The 19,860-nt window shown below is 38.9% G+C and overlaps 1 protein-coding gene across 3 annotated transcripts in view; it reads left to right on the top strand.

The window, feature by feature from the left end:
* LOC135202224 (probable JmjC domain-containing histone demethylation protein 2C) overlaps positions 1-19,860 on the top strand; it is a 651,505-nt gene that overhangs the window by 615,881 nt on the left and 15,764 nt on the right. For all 3 annotated transcript variants that reach the window (XM_064231488.1, XM_064231490.1, XM_064231489.1), the window contains one exon: positions 14,974-15,175. In XM_064231488.1, coding sequence (XP_064087558.1) covers positions 14,974-15,175 — 202 coding nt within the window. The remainder of the gene's footprint in view (positions 1-14,973; positions 15,176-19,860) is intronic.

The raw sequence follows: 19,860 nt of genomic DNA on the forward strand, positions 1-19,860 counted from the left end.
AGATATATCAGGCTTGACGTACATTTTAATTTTTACATTTCGGTACCTTTCTGCAAGCTTTTTGCGTCGTGTATAAACTTTCAGTGAATGTTTACAAATTTATAGAATAGCTCTAATGACTACAGGTTCCTAAGATTATGCTTGCAACAGTTAATTCGTTTACCTCGTAACCAAACTGATGATGAATGTATTCCACGTAGTCGAACGCCGAGTGGTGTGCTCTCTTGTTATTGCCAAGTCATCGTGACGTAGTATAGTGGAAGATGTTAATTCTCAGATAAATTTGTTACGATCTATTTCTTTTTAATTCACGTAACTGGTAAGCCTGCAGTTGACCCAATGATACAAGTACAAGAATATCATGCATTCAGTAATGAAAACACTATCTTCGTGGTTGTCTTGAATGGTCAAGGAAATGCCTCTTTATACAACAAAATTTAAATGACTAAATGCAGAACAGGAGCTTTCGACCTTCAATAAAGGTGCTCTTCAGCTGACTGAGAAAAAATGACAAAGTTTACAAAGACCTATTAGTACAAATACATCGTTTTTTTAAAGGGGCCAGTTAAAATGGAAACTGCCAGTCAGTAAGTCTTCCTTGGGGATCATTAGTTCTTGAAGGTGTCTTCTTGGTATTATCTAGCTAATGAAGTCTTTTGCTAGCCGAAGGAGCAATTTTTTCTAAGAGATCCAATTGTCGGTTGGTTATCAGGTATTTTATTTAACTGGTCTGTGAGAACGTCTTCGCAACCTAAGGCCTTGTTTCCTTGTAAACTATCCAACTGTCTGATGAGTGGTTCGTGGTGTTACGTTTCTGTTTTCTAAATAGTAGCCAGTTATGACGTGGACCATCCGTGGGGGGGTTGGTTATCGTTTGTCGCTTTTTCATTTGTTGTATTTCAACAGAGATCTTTCACAGTCACAATTGATCCCTGATCCTCTTCATCTGCCCAGAGAAACCAGATTCGCCTAATAGCAGCACCAATATACGGTAAATGTTTAGCCTCGCTGTCGAACTTCTTAGTTCCAGAGGTCCTGACATGAGAAGTTCAAGCGAAAATGCAGTGCATTACTACCCCATTATTATTCCTTTTGATACTTTTTTTTTTTATACTACCTAATGAACAACATATTCCTTGGAAGCTTGTATTTCAAGTCAGTGACCTGTGGATTTGTTTCATGTGGATAGTTTTCTTTTGAATAATAATAATCTTGAAATGATCCATTGTTACTAACCCAAGAATCGTGTAGAAATTCACCATCAGCCTAGCTCTACAAGTGAAGAAGCCATCAATGTGCATATACTTTTTTATGGCTACTTTTCCTGTTTGGTTGGAGTGTTGTTTCAGCATAAAGATGGAAACCCAATAGTTTTGTGTTTTTCTTTTATATTACCTAGGGTCTTGGCTTAACTTTTGACTTTTGACACCAGGTCACTAGGTTAAGATAACGTAAATGTGAGATTTTGAGGTCTTTTGTCATATTTATTCGCTAGCCTATTTGAATTTTTGTTTTACTACCATTTATGGTATTTTTCCACTTTAATATTAAACGCCAATTCGGACACAGTTGTTGTGGTTCAAGGTGTCTTTTGAAAATTCAAGGTCGTATAGGTTTTTGTTTATATTGTCAGATAGCTTGAGTTCACTTTTAATGCCAGTTACAATGTTTAAGCTGTGTACTAATTCCATAGGAGTAGTATGTCATGCCACTTCCTCCTGAGGATTGAAAATAATACAGTGCATTTGCTGTAACTTCGCCTATACATCCGCTCTCAGTTTTTATTTTCTCGGCTGTAAGAAGGTTTCTGGTTCTCTTTTCTATGGATTCGTTTTCGGTTACTTTGTGTTCTAGAGTTGTAAGGGAAAGCTCCTCCTTCCACCAGGCGAACTTGTAACCTCTAGTCGCGTGTACTTTGGAACTCAGTATTGTTTTTGCAACCCCTCCTTATTCTTTTTTTTTTCTGATGTGAAAACAATCATTTGTTACCAAATTCCACTCTTATTCCTGTTTCCATCTTGAATTCCTGTACTCTTTATCATCCATATTTTTTTTCTTTTCGCATTCACGTGTCTATCCCCGTGTTTCTTCTCCAGCCAGGTAGCTTTAAATTCATCCATAGTAATGTGCTCCTATTCGGTATGTGGCTTTAGCGTCAAATTTCAAGGAACAGACTGATCTTGACCCTCTGACATTTGCTGTTCATTTTTCACTTAGATTTTTCACTTAGCAGCATGCTTTTTTTTTTTCTAGTAAGTCAAGTTGGACAGTTTGCAGACGATGCTGCACTTGTTGCTGTTATTTGACGCCACCTCCCCCTAGCCCTTGTAAGGACGTTGCTGCTGGCCCTAAGAGGTTTGAGACGCTTCAGAAAGTAGGCTAGGTAGTCGGGGCTTGATCAGACCGGACTCCAGCAGACTAGGAATATTGATTGGCCGATCTCGTCACACTTTCCTTCTCCTGTGTTTTGTGTAATCAGTATTCTGCCTGATGAATCGACTACCTGAAGATACTTGGTAATCCCTTCTAATCCCGATAATTCATTTGTACAGCTGTTGAGAATGTTTTAACAAATACTGGCAGAGAAGTTAATTACTGGCAGAAAAAGTTAATTGCACTCTTACTGGCCTAGAGATTTCCCGGCGTCGGAGTTGGGCAGAGACGCCATGAATCGCCTTGAGTTGCACCTTTTTTGGATCTAGTGACGCTGTGAACACTTTTCCTGTTAAGAGTACTCTTGTTATTCAGAGCTGCTTCAAGAGCACCATTTGAAGCAGAAGCGTATGGGAGATGTATGTACATACATACATACGCTTCTGCGCCTTGGGCCTTACTGAATATCATTTTATATCACTCGTCATACAGGAATATGTATGTTTGTTTTATGATGGTTCTCACCACCAAAAACTGTTCACGACATGGCTTTAGAAGAGATTGGATACAGTGCCCTATAAAAGGAATGAATAAGATAAGATAACCGGGGATAATCGCTAATTATCATCAGTGAGGGTGGCTTATAGACGGAAATGTAGGTATGGCTTATTGATTTCAGGGTTTTTCAATATGGCGGCCTGGTGAGAACTTGCAATCCTAGAATGCAGTGAATGTATTATTATTATTATTATTATTATTATTATTATTATTATTATCTGTTAAAGAAGAATTACAAGCGTGAAAAACGTGGAGATGCGTGGAAATGGTAAAAAGGTTACCGTAGGTGAAGATTATATCCTACTTATTGTTTTGAGTTGGGTTGGTCATGTGGAAAGAATTCAGGCAAATTTTTTTTTGCGCAAATAAGGCAAAATTCGCAAGCAATACATCACTAGAAAGGTTTATTGACTCTGAGTATGGGTAAGAGTAATTAGAGGAAATTAAAATGGATTAGGACTTCATATATATATAGAGAGAGAGGGTTTTGTCAATCGAATTAGGTCGCGCTCTTGGATATAGGGGTGAATATATTATGATATGGAATGGGACAAAGTATGAACGAGAAACTGGGACTATTGACGCAACCGATGAGAAAACAAAGTATTTTTTTTTTTGTATTGTTGGTCAGGAGGAGGATGAAGTATAATGCAAAGAAGGGCCTAAGAGGGAAAAAAAGAAGTTTATGTAATGTGTGTCGACCTAAACGACAAAGTGAGGCAAAAGAACTGGGAAGATAAATTTACTTTTAAAATACCCATAGGAAGGAATAAAATACCCATAGGAAGGGAAGGAGGATAAACTATCAGTGTTAACACGACAATTATAGAAGCCTGGCAACATCTGCCAGGATAGAGAAATGTCGACTAGAGAATTATCACTTGAAAACGACACAAGTTAAGATATGACATTATATGTATGTCGAGTATGAGTAATGGGTGCAACCACGCGGGAGAGACTTCCTCCTAGAGGAGTATTTCCTTCTCAGCTGATGTGTATCTGAGTCACTGTATTTGTTAATTTGTAAGTGAATCCCACATAATATGAATAAACGGTCCGGGGAGGTATTGGTTTGTTTCTTGTTGGTTTCATCATGTGTATTTGTTGAAGCTTCGAACCACGTCCGAGGCAATACTGCGTACTGACAGAAAACACCCGAGAAACTGAACGGTTCGGCAGTTCTATCTCATTTTATTGCTCTTAGGAGTCAACGAATTGCTTATAGTGAATCACGATAGGGATTACAGCATGATGGCTTTGATACTACAGTGACCTTGAGTTTTCTTTAATCGTAATGTTCTGACGTATCTTTGAGAGTTGCCAACTAGATATTTATTGCACGTTCCTTTGTCCGATTTACCTAAATCGTGCCCTTGACTTTATTACCCCAATCATTCCACAAAGAAAAAGGGAAAAAAATGCTTCTCTGCTAAATGAAAATGCCTGTTTGTGACGATTACTGGTTGGAATAAAATCATTTTATATTGAGAGTTGTAAACCACAAATGGGGAAGGTGTTCCTCGATAGAAAAAGAAGTCGTTGTGGAGGCGGACGGACGCGGTTAAGCTCCAATATTGAGGAGAAAGAAACCGTTCCAACGCGAGACGAATTTCAAGGGAAAATGGCTTTGAGTTACGCATTAGCATGAGTTTGCTCTTTGGTCGTTTGGAAGGGAACGCGTTTTATTCGATTTGTCTTTATCTTTTACTTGTATGAATTTTTCTTGGACGCGGAATGCGAGGAATAGATTTCGAAAGTTTTATGTGAACGTTTATACCTCGAGAACTGTTTATTTATAAGGCAGCGGGTCCTTAAAAACTTGATGGTGACCTTTTGGACGAGTCCCAGCTGTTAAGAGATTAGAAATGACTCCGACCTAATCGCTTCAACTCAGCTCGAAGCCGATCAGCCCTCTGTTTATATTTAGCCCGCTCTCATTTTTGGTCTCGTTTGTTTGCTTGTTTCCTCTTGCTTACATATTTAGTCTGGTCCACGCGAACTTGTGGTTCTACCATTCTTGGACAGAGACTGGCACAAACATATTTGCTTGAATTTGCGGTAAATTGTTTATCATGACGTCCCCCCCCAAGGGAGGCTTAAATATTTGTCGAGTGCAAAAGTTTGTTGGCAAGAAGCCAGAAAATTTGCTTTTGTGACGTACTGTTTACGTCTCCGAATCGTTGTCGTCAATTCATTTAAATATTTTTGTTACGATGAAAGTGTCTCTCTCTCTCTCTCTCTCTCTCTCTCTCTCTCTCTCTCTCTCTCTCTCTCTCTCTCTCAAAATCACTGTTCTCCTTTACTTGACGTTATTCTTAATATTGGTCGACCAAGGAAGTACTATTGTTGTCATGATGTCTTGTTGGGTTCTCAGCTGGGAAAAGCCAGGTAAAGAAGAAGAAGAAGAAGAAAGAGAAGAGAGGCAGTACCTGTGCCAAAGGCTGTCTGTGCCAAAGGTGCTCTCTGCAACACACGCAGGGCTGGGTATTTTAGACTTCGGCCATACTGTGTATTTCCCGCCTCTCTCTCTCTCTCTCTCTCTCTCTCTCTCTCTCTCTCTCTCTCTCTCGTCTCTTTCACCTCTCTCTCTCTCTCTCTCTCTCTCTCTCTCTCTCTGTGGTATTCTGAAACGTTTCTCGGCTGAGGTGGTGGTGGTGTCGCGGCTCGATGGAACCTGTGTTGGCTCTGGACACCTTTTGTGACAATGTCTTAAGATTTGGTCATCCTCGAAGGGCCCCAGCTCTTACGATCTCGATTGCAAAACATCATACCTGGGTAGTTGTAGTAGGTCGTAGTGACCCGATCTCCATTGTATAATGATTATAGAATTGCCCTTTTAATATTCTATATTGAGATATGGTTTTATAAGGTTGACGATCCAAACATTTCTTTACCCATTAACATTGTATTTAATGTGTCACAGGCTAAACTTTAGTAATGCCTAATAAAGCCTCATTTCATCGTCTTCCCATGTTTGAAGCGCGGATGGGAAATGAACTAGTAGAAAAAAAATAAAAAAGAAAGAAAATTTACGCAACGCGAGAATGTGATTCACCGGGAGGGACGGAGTGGGGGCTGGAAGGTTAGCATGTAGTAGGTGACCGTGAGCTCATGTACGGCATAGGCTTTAGGCAACTTCACACTGCCCCACTTCCGGTACTTGACTGCTCCCTTAATCGATTACTACCTCCCTCTCATGATTTCATAACCTTGCCTTAGCTTCGTTCGCGTTAATTAACGCGTTCGTTTTAGTTTTTTTATATTCGTATTGGTGATGCCGAATCTAATGATGAGAGGGAGATAACGATTGTGATGCGTATCGGCATTGCGACGTAGTAACGCGAGTCACGTCGATTTACCTGTCGGAAGACTTCGTTATCATAGTTAAGTCCATGACTACATCGAAGGCCAAAGTATGCGACTCCATGCACCCGCGATGACGTGGGTCGAACGTCGTTGCCCTTTGAAAAGCGAGGAGAGCGGAGGACCACATACTACCAAACGCGAAGAAGATAAAATTCGTTGTAAATCTTGAAGGGAATTACGCAGCATCCGAAAGACGCGTGATGAGTGACGGTGTTTTTGCCGTTTAAGTCGCTGGCACCCACTCTTTATTTTGCCGGTATCTAGAGCCCTTGGCTCCAAGCCAAAGATAACTGCCTACCAGAGTACTGATGCCACACCATGGCTTCTTAAAGCATGTGCGTGAATTTAGGGGGTGGATTACTGTGGTACGACTACGCAAAAGGAATATTTCAGCAACCCCGTCTCGCGGCAGACCTTCGGTATTTTATTAACTATCTTAGTTTTTAAGTTGTTGTTGTTTGGATAAGCATCGTAATAGGTGTTCACTGTGTTTGGTTTTATCTACAGCCCTCCCTCCACAGCGACGATTCCCTCTCTGGCGGTCCCTTGTACGTTTTCAAGTTGCGCCTTTATATTTTATAATTATCTTTTAGTGTTTCCTCGTCAGTATCGTAGCTCCTTTAGAATAGGAGTCTCTGTAGTTCTTTTTTTAATTTGTTCCCTTGTATGATCTTCATTTCATGCTTTTTTATTTATTTATTTTTTTAAGTCTTGGTGCGCAATGTTCAAATGCTCTCTCGCCTGACTTACAATTTTTCCCAGGTATGTTGGTTCACCATATTTTCGTGGGAACCTGTAGACCGTTTCCCGCGTCATTTCCGAAACATCTAGTTACAACTTGTCGTTCTAAACAGTCTAATTCCCCTGTGAAAAGTTAACCATCTACGCCAGATCAGCGAACAGTCAAGCTACTTAGAGTCGAGACTTTCTTATAATTAGCCAGAGGAGGTATTTAACCCTAATCCAAAAAGGTCCACTTTCAGAATTAGCCGCGAGGTGAATGGTGATCTTGATAATGGACATACTCCAGCGTATACCGTTCAGCTGTTTGTTCTTATAATTTACTTTTTCAGTAATGTGTTCATGTTTATGAGATATATATATGTATATATTTATGATATATATATATATATATATATATATATATATATATATATATATATATATATATATATATATATGCCAGATTCACGAATTTACCACCTTGTTTTTTGGACGAATTTACCACCTTGTTTCCCGAAAAATATTTATTGACATAAAGAAAATATGTCAATTGTGTCTGCTCCAACTTTAGTTCTTTGAAACTGTGGATTCTTCGTGGGATTAACCTTGAGCTGAAACCTTCGGAGGGAGTAAAGTGTGAACTGACAGATATTGTACAACTGTCTGCATATTGTCTCCAGACTTTCCACATGGTAGATTATTGCTACTATAGTTCACGTTTCACTGGCAAACCTGGCGTCACGCTACAGGAATGGGGAGCTTTTTAGTATTCTTCCTGTGTTGGTTATTTAGTGCGGTGTTTGGTGAAAAGGACGGTTTCCAGAAAACTTGCTCGTTTGAATCAAAATTATACAGGATCATTGCTTGGAACTAGTCAGTGCTCGTGTCACGAAAATTCTACAGGATCATTGCTAGGAAATAGTCGTATTAAGGGGCGAACGGCAGTTATTCGAACCTACAGAGTTGTTGCCAAGGTACTGTCAGTTGAGTACAATGCAAGTCTTCTAAAATAAGTTTGTCAGCTTAGGCTTTCTGTACCATGGCAACCACCACCACCCAGCAGGTTGTTGGAGATGGCCTTCTGTTTATTCACTTCGGAATATTCCCATAATCTCATGCCTTCACACAACTTTTCATACTCGATTCGAACTCGCCTCTTGCGGTTTTGGTAAGGTTTGTGGTGTCTTAGATTCCCGTGAACTGTTTTCATGAGAGAGAGAGAGAGAGAGAGAGAGAGAGAGAGAGAGAGAGATGGGTTGAGGTTGTGTAGGAGAGTTGGTCGTCTTTGCCGCACAACGGTGCACGGTTGGGTAAGGGTTGTCGAATCTCGCCAGACACTCGGCAACCCCTCCTTTGCATCACAAGGAACAAAAGGAATGGGTTACACGTTTCTTCTCTATATACGTTCATGTGTGGTTATTTTTCTATCCGTGTAGCAATTGATAAGGCTGCATTAGGATTTCCTGAGTTTCGAGAATGTCCTATAAAATGAAATCCAGTGTATGCAGTAAGGGTGCTCTGGCTGGTTTGTAGGTGGTTGGGGGGAAATGATAGAGTGAGACACACTGGAGGGAGATAGCTAGACGGGATGTTGGGTTTTGGGTTGGGGGGTCCCCAGAGGAGAGCGACCTGGCTACAAGGAAAGGATCTCTCTCTCTCTCTCTCTCTCTCTCTCTCTCTGGATATAATAATAATGATAATATTTCCAAAGCCTTATCTTTTGACTCGCCCTGTAGTAGATAGTAAAGGACGTGGATGCATGTGTGGGGTAATGAATTCTAAGGTTGATCACAGGTATATACATGGTCTTGTAATTTCATTCATATTAATGAAGCATTTTTATGATTTGGAGAGATGTAGATTTGTGTGTGTATGTGTGTGTACGCTGCTGCTGTTCCCTACCCCAGGCTTGGTGTGTCCCCACCATTCCTGTTCCTCCCTAGTCCCCACCAATACTCAGTCACCCCCTAGCGGCGCTCTCCGGCCCGCGCCAGCCAACTAACAGCACAGCCACAGCAGCAGCAGCAGTCTCGCCACAGTGGACATACGGGACGGAGTGTGCTTTCAATTTCTCCTTAGGAAAGTCCGTCTATTGTGTGATTTGAATCTAGACAAGTGCCGCGAAGGCATGCCCTGGTGATGTAGAAGTGCTCAGTGATGTAAGCGAATGTCGCGTTTTCGAGGATTTCCGAGGAACACAAGTTGGAAAGTGAATGAAGGTCAGAGAGGAAGGCCAAGCTAAGCGTCGTTCGTGTTTGCTGCTGCTGCTGCTAGAGCAGCCCCAGCGTGGTGTGGAAGCCTATAGAGCTTTGGGCTGCTACTGGCCATGAGTCATTTAAAGGTGAATATACAGTGGACGCCATGAACTGTGTGGCTTAGTTTTGGTGTGTGTGTGCGCGCCTATGCCTCCTTGGGTGTGTGTGGGTGGAAGGTGGAGGGATGAGTACGGTGTCTTTGTTTGGGGCGTGGGCAGCTGCTGTAACAGCACCAGCAGGGCTCTCTCTCTCTCTCTCTCTGTCGCTCTCTTGCTCCCTTCCTACGTCAATATTTGTTCCAACGTCTCTCGGTGGCCCCTTTCCGTCTTTTCTTGTGTTGACGCATTCCTGCTCCAGTTGTAGCGCTCGTTATCTTGGAAGGAAACAATGCAATGGGAGTGCGGCGAGTTGGTTGGAATTAAGGCCAGCTCCCGGGATTGATCATATCGTTGATGATGTGTATGTGTAAGAGGGGGAGGAGGAGGAGGAGGAAGAGGGAGGGAGAGGGTGGGGGGATCTGTGCTAGCCTAGTCAGCCAGCCACCTTCCTGCTCACATACACACAACCCCCGAGCCTCGGCCAGCATTCTTCACTCACAGCAATCGATCACCACGCCGGAATCACCCCTTTAGCAGCTATGGGGTGATACTGGAAGCAGCAGCAGTTTCCGATGGGAATATGCAGGAATTAAACGAGATTTAACCTCGGCAGCTGTTCTTATTGTCCGTAGGGCTGGCCTCAAAGAATTCCTTGGTGGTCTCATACAGGAGAACAAACCAGGATCGTCTTGGATGACCCAAGCAACTTTGCACAGTAGTTTTTTTTAGTTAGATTACGCATCTTGCTTGCTGTACCATAACTAGGCGGTAGCAGTTTTGATAAAATTTGTGATAAATGGTTTCCCTTTTCATGCACAATTGTGAATAGGGGAATGTAGGTGAAGATGGGTACTTATTTGGCTGCCGATTCACGAGGTTGTGTTTTGCAATACGTATTCCCTTGTCGCTATGCTATGATTAAATGACGTGGCGTGTGTGATCATCAAAGAGCTGGGGACTGTCGCACCTACTGTTGTTTTGGCGCCTTAACCCAAGTTTGTGAATGCTGATCAAAATTCCCACAGGAACCTTTGATGTTGCATTTGGAGAGAAACCTCGCAGTTGGCTAACCTCATTGGTGAGAGGCGGCCAACCCCAGACCCCCCCACTCAGCACTTAACCGTTTTGCTAAACGTATTGCAATAGAGTAGGCTGACTGCGGATGTTTGCATACATCTATCGTATCATAAAAAGAAAGAGCACAGCTATTGTCTTTCAGGAGAACGTTAGCCGCGATAAACATGATGGTGATGCCCTTGTTCAGATACCCACAATTTAAGTGATGTTACAGCTGGACCCAGAGCATTCATTTATCGAAAACAGATTTACTTTAAATTGATTCAATTTATATCTGAGCACACTATTGAGACGTTTTAATCGCCATAGGTTGGTTGCACGAAAGTTACATCCTAGGCAACGTATAAATTAGATTAAGAAGAATCCTATTGTACGTAGGATTACACGTTTCAATTTGGTTGGTCTGAGTGAGAACATTAAATATTATTGAATTCTTCAATTTCTTTCTTATACATATACATACATATGTATACTTAAATGCCCACTCATAATAGAACTTGTTCTAGATAACTGTGGGGCCCTAGTTCCGTGCATTGCAAAGATTTCTTCCAGGCCTTGTTATCCCTGATGGCCAAAATGAAACAAAACAGCGTTGTTGGGTAGTTCATTACCATACCTTTAGGTGTTTCTAATGATTAAAAATAAAATTTTTCAATTGTGTATTTTGACTGCGACCCCCTTCCCCCCCAAAAAAAAAATCGGTATTCGAATGGATTCTAGATGTAGGTAAAATTATTTTCTGGGGCAAATTTGACCTTAAAGGTTGCTGAGACGTTTTCCCTTTGCTGTAACGTTGGTTTGGTATCTTAAGAACCTTTCCTTTGTCGGTTGACAACCGTGGCAGGTTCTTCGTAGGGTGGCGGAGGGGTGCTAATCCGTTTGCAGAGGTTCATTTGAAATCGATTAGGCGACTTGATTGTCTAAGAACAGGCTCCTGGGCGATGACGGTGGTAGGATTATCGTTGTTTGGATTTCGTCATATAGGTGATGTGCTTTGGGAGTAGACAAGTGGGTGATGGTGAAGTCCTTCCCGTGACCTTCACAAACTCACCTGCCCTCCCCACCCCCATGTCACTCCGGCCGCTCACTGCCTCCCGCCCTCTGCACTTCAGTTCTTCTCTCCCCCCCCCCCCCCCCCCCCCCCCCCCCCCCCCCCCCATCCTCCCCTTTCATTGTCGTTTTAGATCCTTAACATTTTAAAACAGCGACGACCGGGGAACACCTTTCGTTGAATTTAATTCTTGATCCTTCGTCACCGGCACTCGGATTGTTCGACGAATATTAACAGTAAGAAGTTGTATACGTTGAAGGGGGTGAGAAGCCGAGATTTCCTAAGGCGAGATGCAGACGTTTGGAGGATCTTAAACCGGTTTTGGAAGGTGTGTTGTTTAGTAAAGAATATAATGCACCGCTGCATTGCTTGTGTTCTCAACGGTCGAGCCAAGTACGCTTTGATTTGTAACATTGGGAAGAAGCCGAGGTCTTTGCCGAAAAACTTAAACATCAGTTATTACCACAAAAGGTACTGTAATTCCGAAACAAACACCGAAACAAACACCACAGTGTTGCTGAAAACATTTGAAACTTCACTTTTAAAGTATTGTGGTTCTGTGAGCTTCAAAGGCTAAATCAATAGCCTTAAGGGTTTTACTTGTTACTCGTGTGGATATAGAGATTGTTTCTGGGACACGAGTTGTAGAAAATTAAATACATTTAGCTTTCAATTGGAGTTCTATCATTCGGAAAATTCATGAAATAAACGGATGAGAAAGAAGTTGAGAACGACTACAGAAAGAAATAGGGAAGGCTACTATCACTTCAAAGGGGAATGCGGTATAGTGGTTTGCATTACGTCGGTAGCGTGCGTACCTGCGAACTGGACTCGAAGGCTTTGAAGTACAGTAAATGGTATTGGCTGGGAGCAGCCTAGCAAGAAAAAGGGATAGGTATTTCCGTTGTGGCTGGGGAGGGATGGTGCATGAGGTTTGTGTTTTCATGGGTGCTCAGTTATCAGTTGATCTTTACGTGAACCCTTGTGTGTATATATATATATATATATATAAATATATTATATATATATATATATATATATATATATATATATATATATCTATATATATATATATATCCCTAACTACGTTTGGTATTGAAAAATGAAAGGATGATTTGGTGATGTGGATTGTGTAGTTACTCAGAATAAGTAATAAGTGTTCGTATTGCAGAACTGACAAGCGTGACGAAACTTAATGCTCTCTTAGGTCTAGAACAAAACATCCCTGAAGTACGAAACTATGGAACTGGAGCCTTTTATCTCACTTTTTTTTTTATTATTATTATTATTACTATATTAACTGTTGAAAAAGTTCAGATATGCATGATATGCAGGTACATTTTTCAAAGCTTTTACAAGGAATAGGGTTTGGCGTTCAGTGTCAACCAGAGTAGGAGAAAGAAACTTTGATTTTATCAAAAAGAAGCGATATTTGAGATGACCCTTCATTGCAAATTTTTGCTGCTTGCCCCATTAGTCTTAACTGTCACAAGCTGAAGTCCGTTACGTTGGTGTTTATATCGTGAATATTTCGTGACCCTGTAAGTCAACGCTGCGGAATCTTTTGAGTAAGGTACGGCTGTTTGAAAATAATGTATGAGAGAATAGCAAATGCAGCCAACCCAGCGTGATGTGTAGGTACGGTGCTATATTTATATGCCTGCTCTCTAATATATGTTAGGTGTCAGTTTTCGGCGATTGTGATCGCAGATTGTGCAGCATTTCCCGGAACTTCTTAGTAATGCTTAGTGAAGTTTGTTTAACCTTATTACGCCAGGCGAGGAAACTGCTTAATTTTCTTGTAGCCGGTTCCGTGTTATATGCAGTTTCAGATCAGTGTTCACTATGCGTTTGTATGGAATACTTACTGTTTGTCGGAATAATCCGTCAGGATTTTAAAGTGCCCGTGCTTATTAAAGGTAAAGGTCCAGGTCCGAATCTCCATTTTACTATTAATGGTAAACAAGGGTTGGGAGTTTAGTCGGCGAGGTTGTCCTGACATGGGTAGGGGTCAGGGAGCTTAAGGAAGACCGTCTGTGTGTCCAATATGCTCGAGCGAGAGAATGTAGTCACAAGAGAGAGAGGGAGATGGCGTGGTGTGGCTTGACCTTGGAATGTCCTAGCTCCCTCAACACCGCTGCCACCCGCCATATCTCTCTCTCTCTCTCTCTCTCTCTCTCTCTCTCTCTCTCTCTCTCTCTCTCTCTCTCTCTCTCTCTCTGGCGCCTTCGTCCGCCTTATAAAATTGCCTTGTGCTTGCTTGTCATTGAAAGTAGTTAATATGGGTTATTTAATTACTGCCAGCTATATCTTCATAAGAAATTGAGTCGGTGAGGCAGTTGTGTAATAGTAATTGCTTGCCATTTTATTAGCTTATTTTTCCTTTTGAGTAGGGTTTGTTTCTGGGCTTTTCTGATTAATACAGCATGTCTATCTGTACTATCTGGAATATTTAGCACCGATGCTGGTTTTCTCAATTTAGGTGTAACCAATAACCAATATAGGTAAATAGATTGTTTTGTTTAGTTGATAAAATTTGCAAAATTTAGTCATTCTATGATAGGCAGAGGTAAACTGGGGAAGGGGCTGCAACTTACAGATGGGGTTTGGTTATGTAGGTGATTTGTTTTTATTCCTTATGGATATGTCTTACAGCAAACTTTATTCTGAACAGTCCTGTCCAGCAAAGACAGGGTGGTGTGACTTTTTCATTTTAGCGGTTTACGACAGTATGTTAAGTGTGTTACAGTAAGGTTGTGTAATATGTTGTTGCTATGCTTGTTGAGTAGTTCATAAGTATGATGAACCTGAACATTTATTATTATATTATCATCTGCTGCTGCTGCTACTTGTCAGTCTTCTCCACAGAAGTACTTTATTTTCGGATGAATGTAACATATTTGACCATCTAGCATGTGTTTCCAAGCCTTCTTATATAACCACATGACTTGGAACTTTTTGTTTTAACCTCTATTGAAAACTGGGCAGCATTTAGAACCCTGTCAAAATAATTATTTGTGAATGAATTCTGTCGAACAACATCTGTTTTGTTTGTTAAGGGGGGAGTTTGCTGTGTTATTCTAGTTGTGCTTGGATGCAGACATTTCTAATTAATACCTTGTAATTCTTGTAATGTTCTAACACAAAGGAAAGCTTAAACTTGCATTTTTTTGTATTTATGATCATTGAACACTTGGATATGCTTACCAGTTGTGACGTCAATCTGCGTAAATCAATCATTGAAATATTTCTCATGAAAGTCTCTTGGTGAGAAAGATTTTTTTTTTTTTCATGCAAGCCCCTTGGTGAAAGAAAAACGGTTGCAAAAGGTGGAACAAGTCTTGCTAACGGCTGGTAATTGTTGCCCAAGAGCTTTTGTTCATAGATTACTGTACACTTTTAGGTTTATTCATTATTGTGCCATTTTCTGCTCCCATTTCAGTGTTTTCAATATTGAAACATAATCTTGCAGGGAAAGGCGTGAGGCAGAAGCCAGGGAAAAAGAAAGGGCTGTTAAGGAGAAGATGGAACGTGATAAAATAGAGAGAGAACGAAGGGAACGGGAGGAAAGGGAAAGAAGAGAAAAGGAAAGGCGAGAACGAGAGGAGAAAGAGCGACAGCAGTATCAAGTTGATCAGCACTTCAACAAATCTTTTCGGTTGGCGCAGCAAAAGGTAATTTGATGTGAGGTGTTTTGTGTGTAATTGTTACACACCAAGTCTTTGGACATCAAATAAAAACCACAGCTTTGTATAAAAAAATACATTACTGAAGCTTTTATAGCAATTGTGTATTATGGTTAACATTGCTACACACATAAGCACTGTCTTTTGCACACAGATTTATTCAGTGCATTCAGCTGCATTTTTGTTGTACAAGGAAATAATCCCTTGATTATTTGCACATTTATTTGTACAGTATATTGCACTACATTATAACTTTCACAATTATTTGAATATGTTACACACTTGACACTTCTAAATGCTCAGCCAGAGTAGTTGGACCCAGTCTGTAGAAATTATGCCCAAGTAATGGATGCGAGTTTCTAGAAATTTTACTCTAGTAGTTTGAACATTCTCATAGTAAATAATTGGGCTATTTTCCTAGATTTTGGTTCCTAAATATATGGTCCAAGCACAGGAGTTATTGACAAATTTCCCAGGAATTTAGCCAAAGTACTGTATGTAGTGTGTTCTTATAAATTTTTCCAAAGTACAAGGGTGGGCTGGGTCCCTTAGAAGTTGTGCCTAAATAATAGGATGCGTGTTCCTAAGAATTACCCATGTATTTGGAGTCGGTTCCTATAAATATTTGCCAGTATATTTAGAATTTTACTGTAAATTGTGCTTAAGTACTTGAACTGGAAGTTATACACTTATTTCCTGGATTTTTTTTAAATGCTCATTATTTGGATGCCAATGGGATACAGTACTGTACATTGGAATTCTGTAGTACTATATATTTATATTGTTGATGCTTGGCTGTTGCATATTTAAGATCAAGGAAGAATAAGTGGTCACAAATCCAAATTTTTGTAATGCCATATAAATATGTGCAAATTTTCTCCTCACAAATTGAGAGACATATTCAGGAGTGTAGTTCCCTTTTACATTATGAAACATATTTTCCGTTGTTTACAGTAAATCATTTCCGAATATTTTATCATGGTGATTACTTACGAGTATGTAGATGTTGGTTTATTATATATCTGGAAACCTGACATTTTTGGTATATGTATTTTAACTTTGTAAACTTTCTTGCTAATATACATGGAGTTATTCAAAATAATATGTGGTCCTTGCCCCTTTCATCTTAAAGTTACAGATGGAACAAAACCGTGAAGTTATTAGCAGTTATCTTGCAGCATTCAGTTCTAGTCCTTAGTAAAATAAAAAATGTGGCTTAGAGTATTGTTCCAGGTACTTAATTCATTTAGTAAGGCCTTATTTTCTTGGTAAGCAGTCAAACTGTAGTGACAATTGAGGGTTTTAGTTAATGCTTTGTTTCCTGTAAGTCGCTGGAGCTCGATGATTATATTTCTGTATCATCTGGTCGCTGGCACCCAGAGAATGCACAAGTCCTCTGTAGATTCAAGCCAGATATCTTCTGTTATGCCAGTTACCACCAACCTCGCTGTGTATTACCCTCATCCAGGTTTCTCATGGTCTTCCCCCTTTTCTGTGTCTTTAGATCACCACTGTGTCTGTGTCCTTGTGGTATCTAGCTAGGTATATACTGCGCTAAGTTATTATTCTTTGTGTTGGTTAAGTGAAGGAACCAATATTTAAGAGGCTAAGAACTGTAGTTATTGCATTTATTATGTTGGCTGGAATTCGATACCCTAGTTTCTTGCCAAAACTCCATCTGTGACTTGAGTATTTGCATCCATCGCAACATCATTTATTGGAGTTAAGTGTTTATTGGTTTTCATGTCTCTAATTCGTGTGGATGTTCTTATTGTTCTATATAGGACACTGATTTAGTTTGAGTGGAGATAGTGTTAGGGTGCTACTTTCAGACTAAATTACAGACTTACTACTTTGGTTCTTTTTCTTATTTTTGGGGATAAGGGAACCATTGTTACTAGTTATAAAATTTGAAAAAATTTTTGGCCACATTGCATCCTTGACAAAATCAGATGTGCCCTAATTTATTTATTTTTTTTTTTTTTTAATTTTTTTTTTTTTTCAAGTAGTATGTCAAATGTTGTGGCCATAAGTATCATCCTCATGATCATGGTCTTTATTTTTGTCCTTACTTTCAATGAAACTTTGTTTCATCCTTTTGGTTGTCACTTTGACATACACAAGAGTTTCATGCTTTGTTTGCATGTCACTTGGTCGTACATGAGAGCAAAAGATAAAGATGTCAAGTCTGTTTCTTCGGAAATCTGGATTTACCTTGCAAGGTTCAATAAATTTTCTGTCAAAATCATATCCAGAATAGTTTCTTGATTTTGGGATACTGTATTTTAAGTATCAAATTGTAAAAATGTTAAATAACATTTCTATTTGTTATCGCATTACAACATGGGATAGGAACTTTACGGTCATGCATTCTATGCTTTATAGTGATTCTATATTTCAAAATCATCAACTGATAAGTTTTACTGACATGATCATTTCCATGTGTTGGCAGTTGATAGCTAAATACTATTGACATTCTCACTGCCATTAGTTGTAAAATGAAGCATAACCTGAAGATACATTTTTCTTAAATTTAAGAAAGCTAAGTTTAGAAATTGCAGATTATCCTTGAATATAAAGGCTGTTTATCCGTAAATATAAAGGCAGTAAATTATGAAGGTGTTATCTCTCAAGTTTCAGACATTACTTTCGCATATTCCAAAACACTTTTCATTCTGCAAATAATTACAAGAAAAATCAATGTATTATTAGACAAGTAATAACTTTGGTAATACAGGTTGAATATATATGACAGTTGGCATTTATCCTGCCAAATATTTGATTTAAGGCTCATTTAAATAGGATATATAGATGAAGGTAGCTGTTATTTGCATTAATTATTTTTACAGGAGTACGTAATAATAATGTAGTTTAAGTCAGACAATGACAAAATTAACCATAAAGTATTCCACAGTAGTAATCAGTAGGGATAATATTATCCTACAGAGGCCTCACGTTCGAATGTAAAAGCCTGTGGGTGATTTTTAGAGCTATCTGGTTTGTGGGGTGTGGAGGGCAGTGTATATACACTCAAATATTAAGCTACAAATGTCTTGAATATACTATATTGGTGTGTGTGTGTGTGTGTATAATTTAATATATATACATACATTATATATATATATATATATTATATATATATATAGTATATATATATGTATATATATATATATATTCTATATATATATATATATATATATATATATATATATATATATATATAATATATATATATATATATATATATATGATATATATATATATATGTATATATATATATATATATATATGTATATATACATATGTATATATATATTTTATATATTGTGTGTATAGATGTGTGTAGATATATACACATATGCTTGGTAATAAAGCCTTTGTAACCAGTTTTGAAGTTCTAAAAGTATATTGAACTATGTAGCTAGGAATATTCTCTAATTTGGTCACAGCTGGAACAAGAACTCCAGAGACCTGTGGTAATTAATCTCAGGAAAAATTACAAAGTTATTGGTCTAAGTATTTTTTTGGAAGTAGGTGTAGTCAGGGAAGGTATGAATGCGCAATGGATAGTTTGGAATTTCAAAATACTTTATAAAACTTGCTTGGTTAAATGACACATTGCTTTTTGACAGTGATTACTTATACATATGGACATCGAAATTTGAGTAAAATACAACTCCCAAAAAAATTTAGACGTGACATATCTATTGAACATGAAATTGAAAGACTGTAAGCAATGGTTTTTATTGTCATAACTTGATGGAATCCATCAGGTTATGACGCTGTAAGCACTGTTGATGGTGCTAAGAAACCACAAGAATAGGCATCAAGTTAATGGCACTTAACAGTGCTTAATCTTGATGTAACATAAAGTTACAGCGCCAATAATGGCAGAAAACCAACTTACGACAGAAATCAACTTAACTTACTGTGCGGCGTTGGTACAGATCTCCCGCCATAACTCAAGGACACACACTATATATGTATGACAAATATTTTATTAAACAAAATTCGATTTAAGAAAGAGAGCCCTTATAAACACCAAAAGGTTAGAATTTATAGCGTTATATTTCGAAGACCACTGTCTTCCTCAATGGACAGGTAATGGATTAAATGGTAGGGAACAGTGCTATTTCTACGGTTAAGGGAATATTCCAGAAGTTGGCTGCCATGTCACTCTTATTGAAAGCTTGCTTCATCTTAATTTTCTTGACCACTGGCTAGAGGAAGTAAAGTTTTTTATCAATCGGATCCGAATCCAAGCCTCCTTTTGAGCAGTTAATCATATTTCATTATTTAATAAGTGCTGATTCTACCATCTGACTTTGGAACCAGCAACTGCTGCCATAAATTATATGTGACACATTCCAATTTTTTGTATGATTATACTTCTATATATATATATATATATATATTATATATATATATATAGTATATATATATATATATATATATATATATATATATATATATATATAACTTTATACATATATATATAGGCAGTCCTTGTTTATCGGCAATCCAGTTTAATGGCGCTTGTCAAGCACCAGAAGTCTGTGATTTTTGGCTCGATAATGCTCTGAATTCCAGTTATCGGCGCTAATAATAGTTATGGCACTGGTACATGCCTAACAGAGGTGCATTTTACTGGTCATCTGCTTTAAAATCCAGTT

The sequence above is a fragment of the Macrobrachium nipponense genome, chromosome 30 (assembly GCF_015104395.2).
Source record: "Macrobrachium nipponense isolate FS-2020 chromosome 30, ASM1510439v2, whole genome shotgun sequence".
NCBI classification, from domain to species: domain Eukaryota; kingdom Metazoa; phylum Arthropoda; class Malacostraca; order Decapoda; family Palaemonidae; genus Macrobrachium; species Macrobrachium nipponense.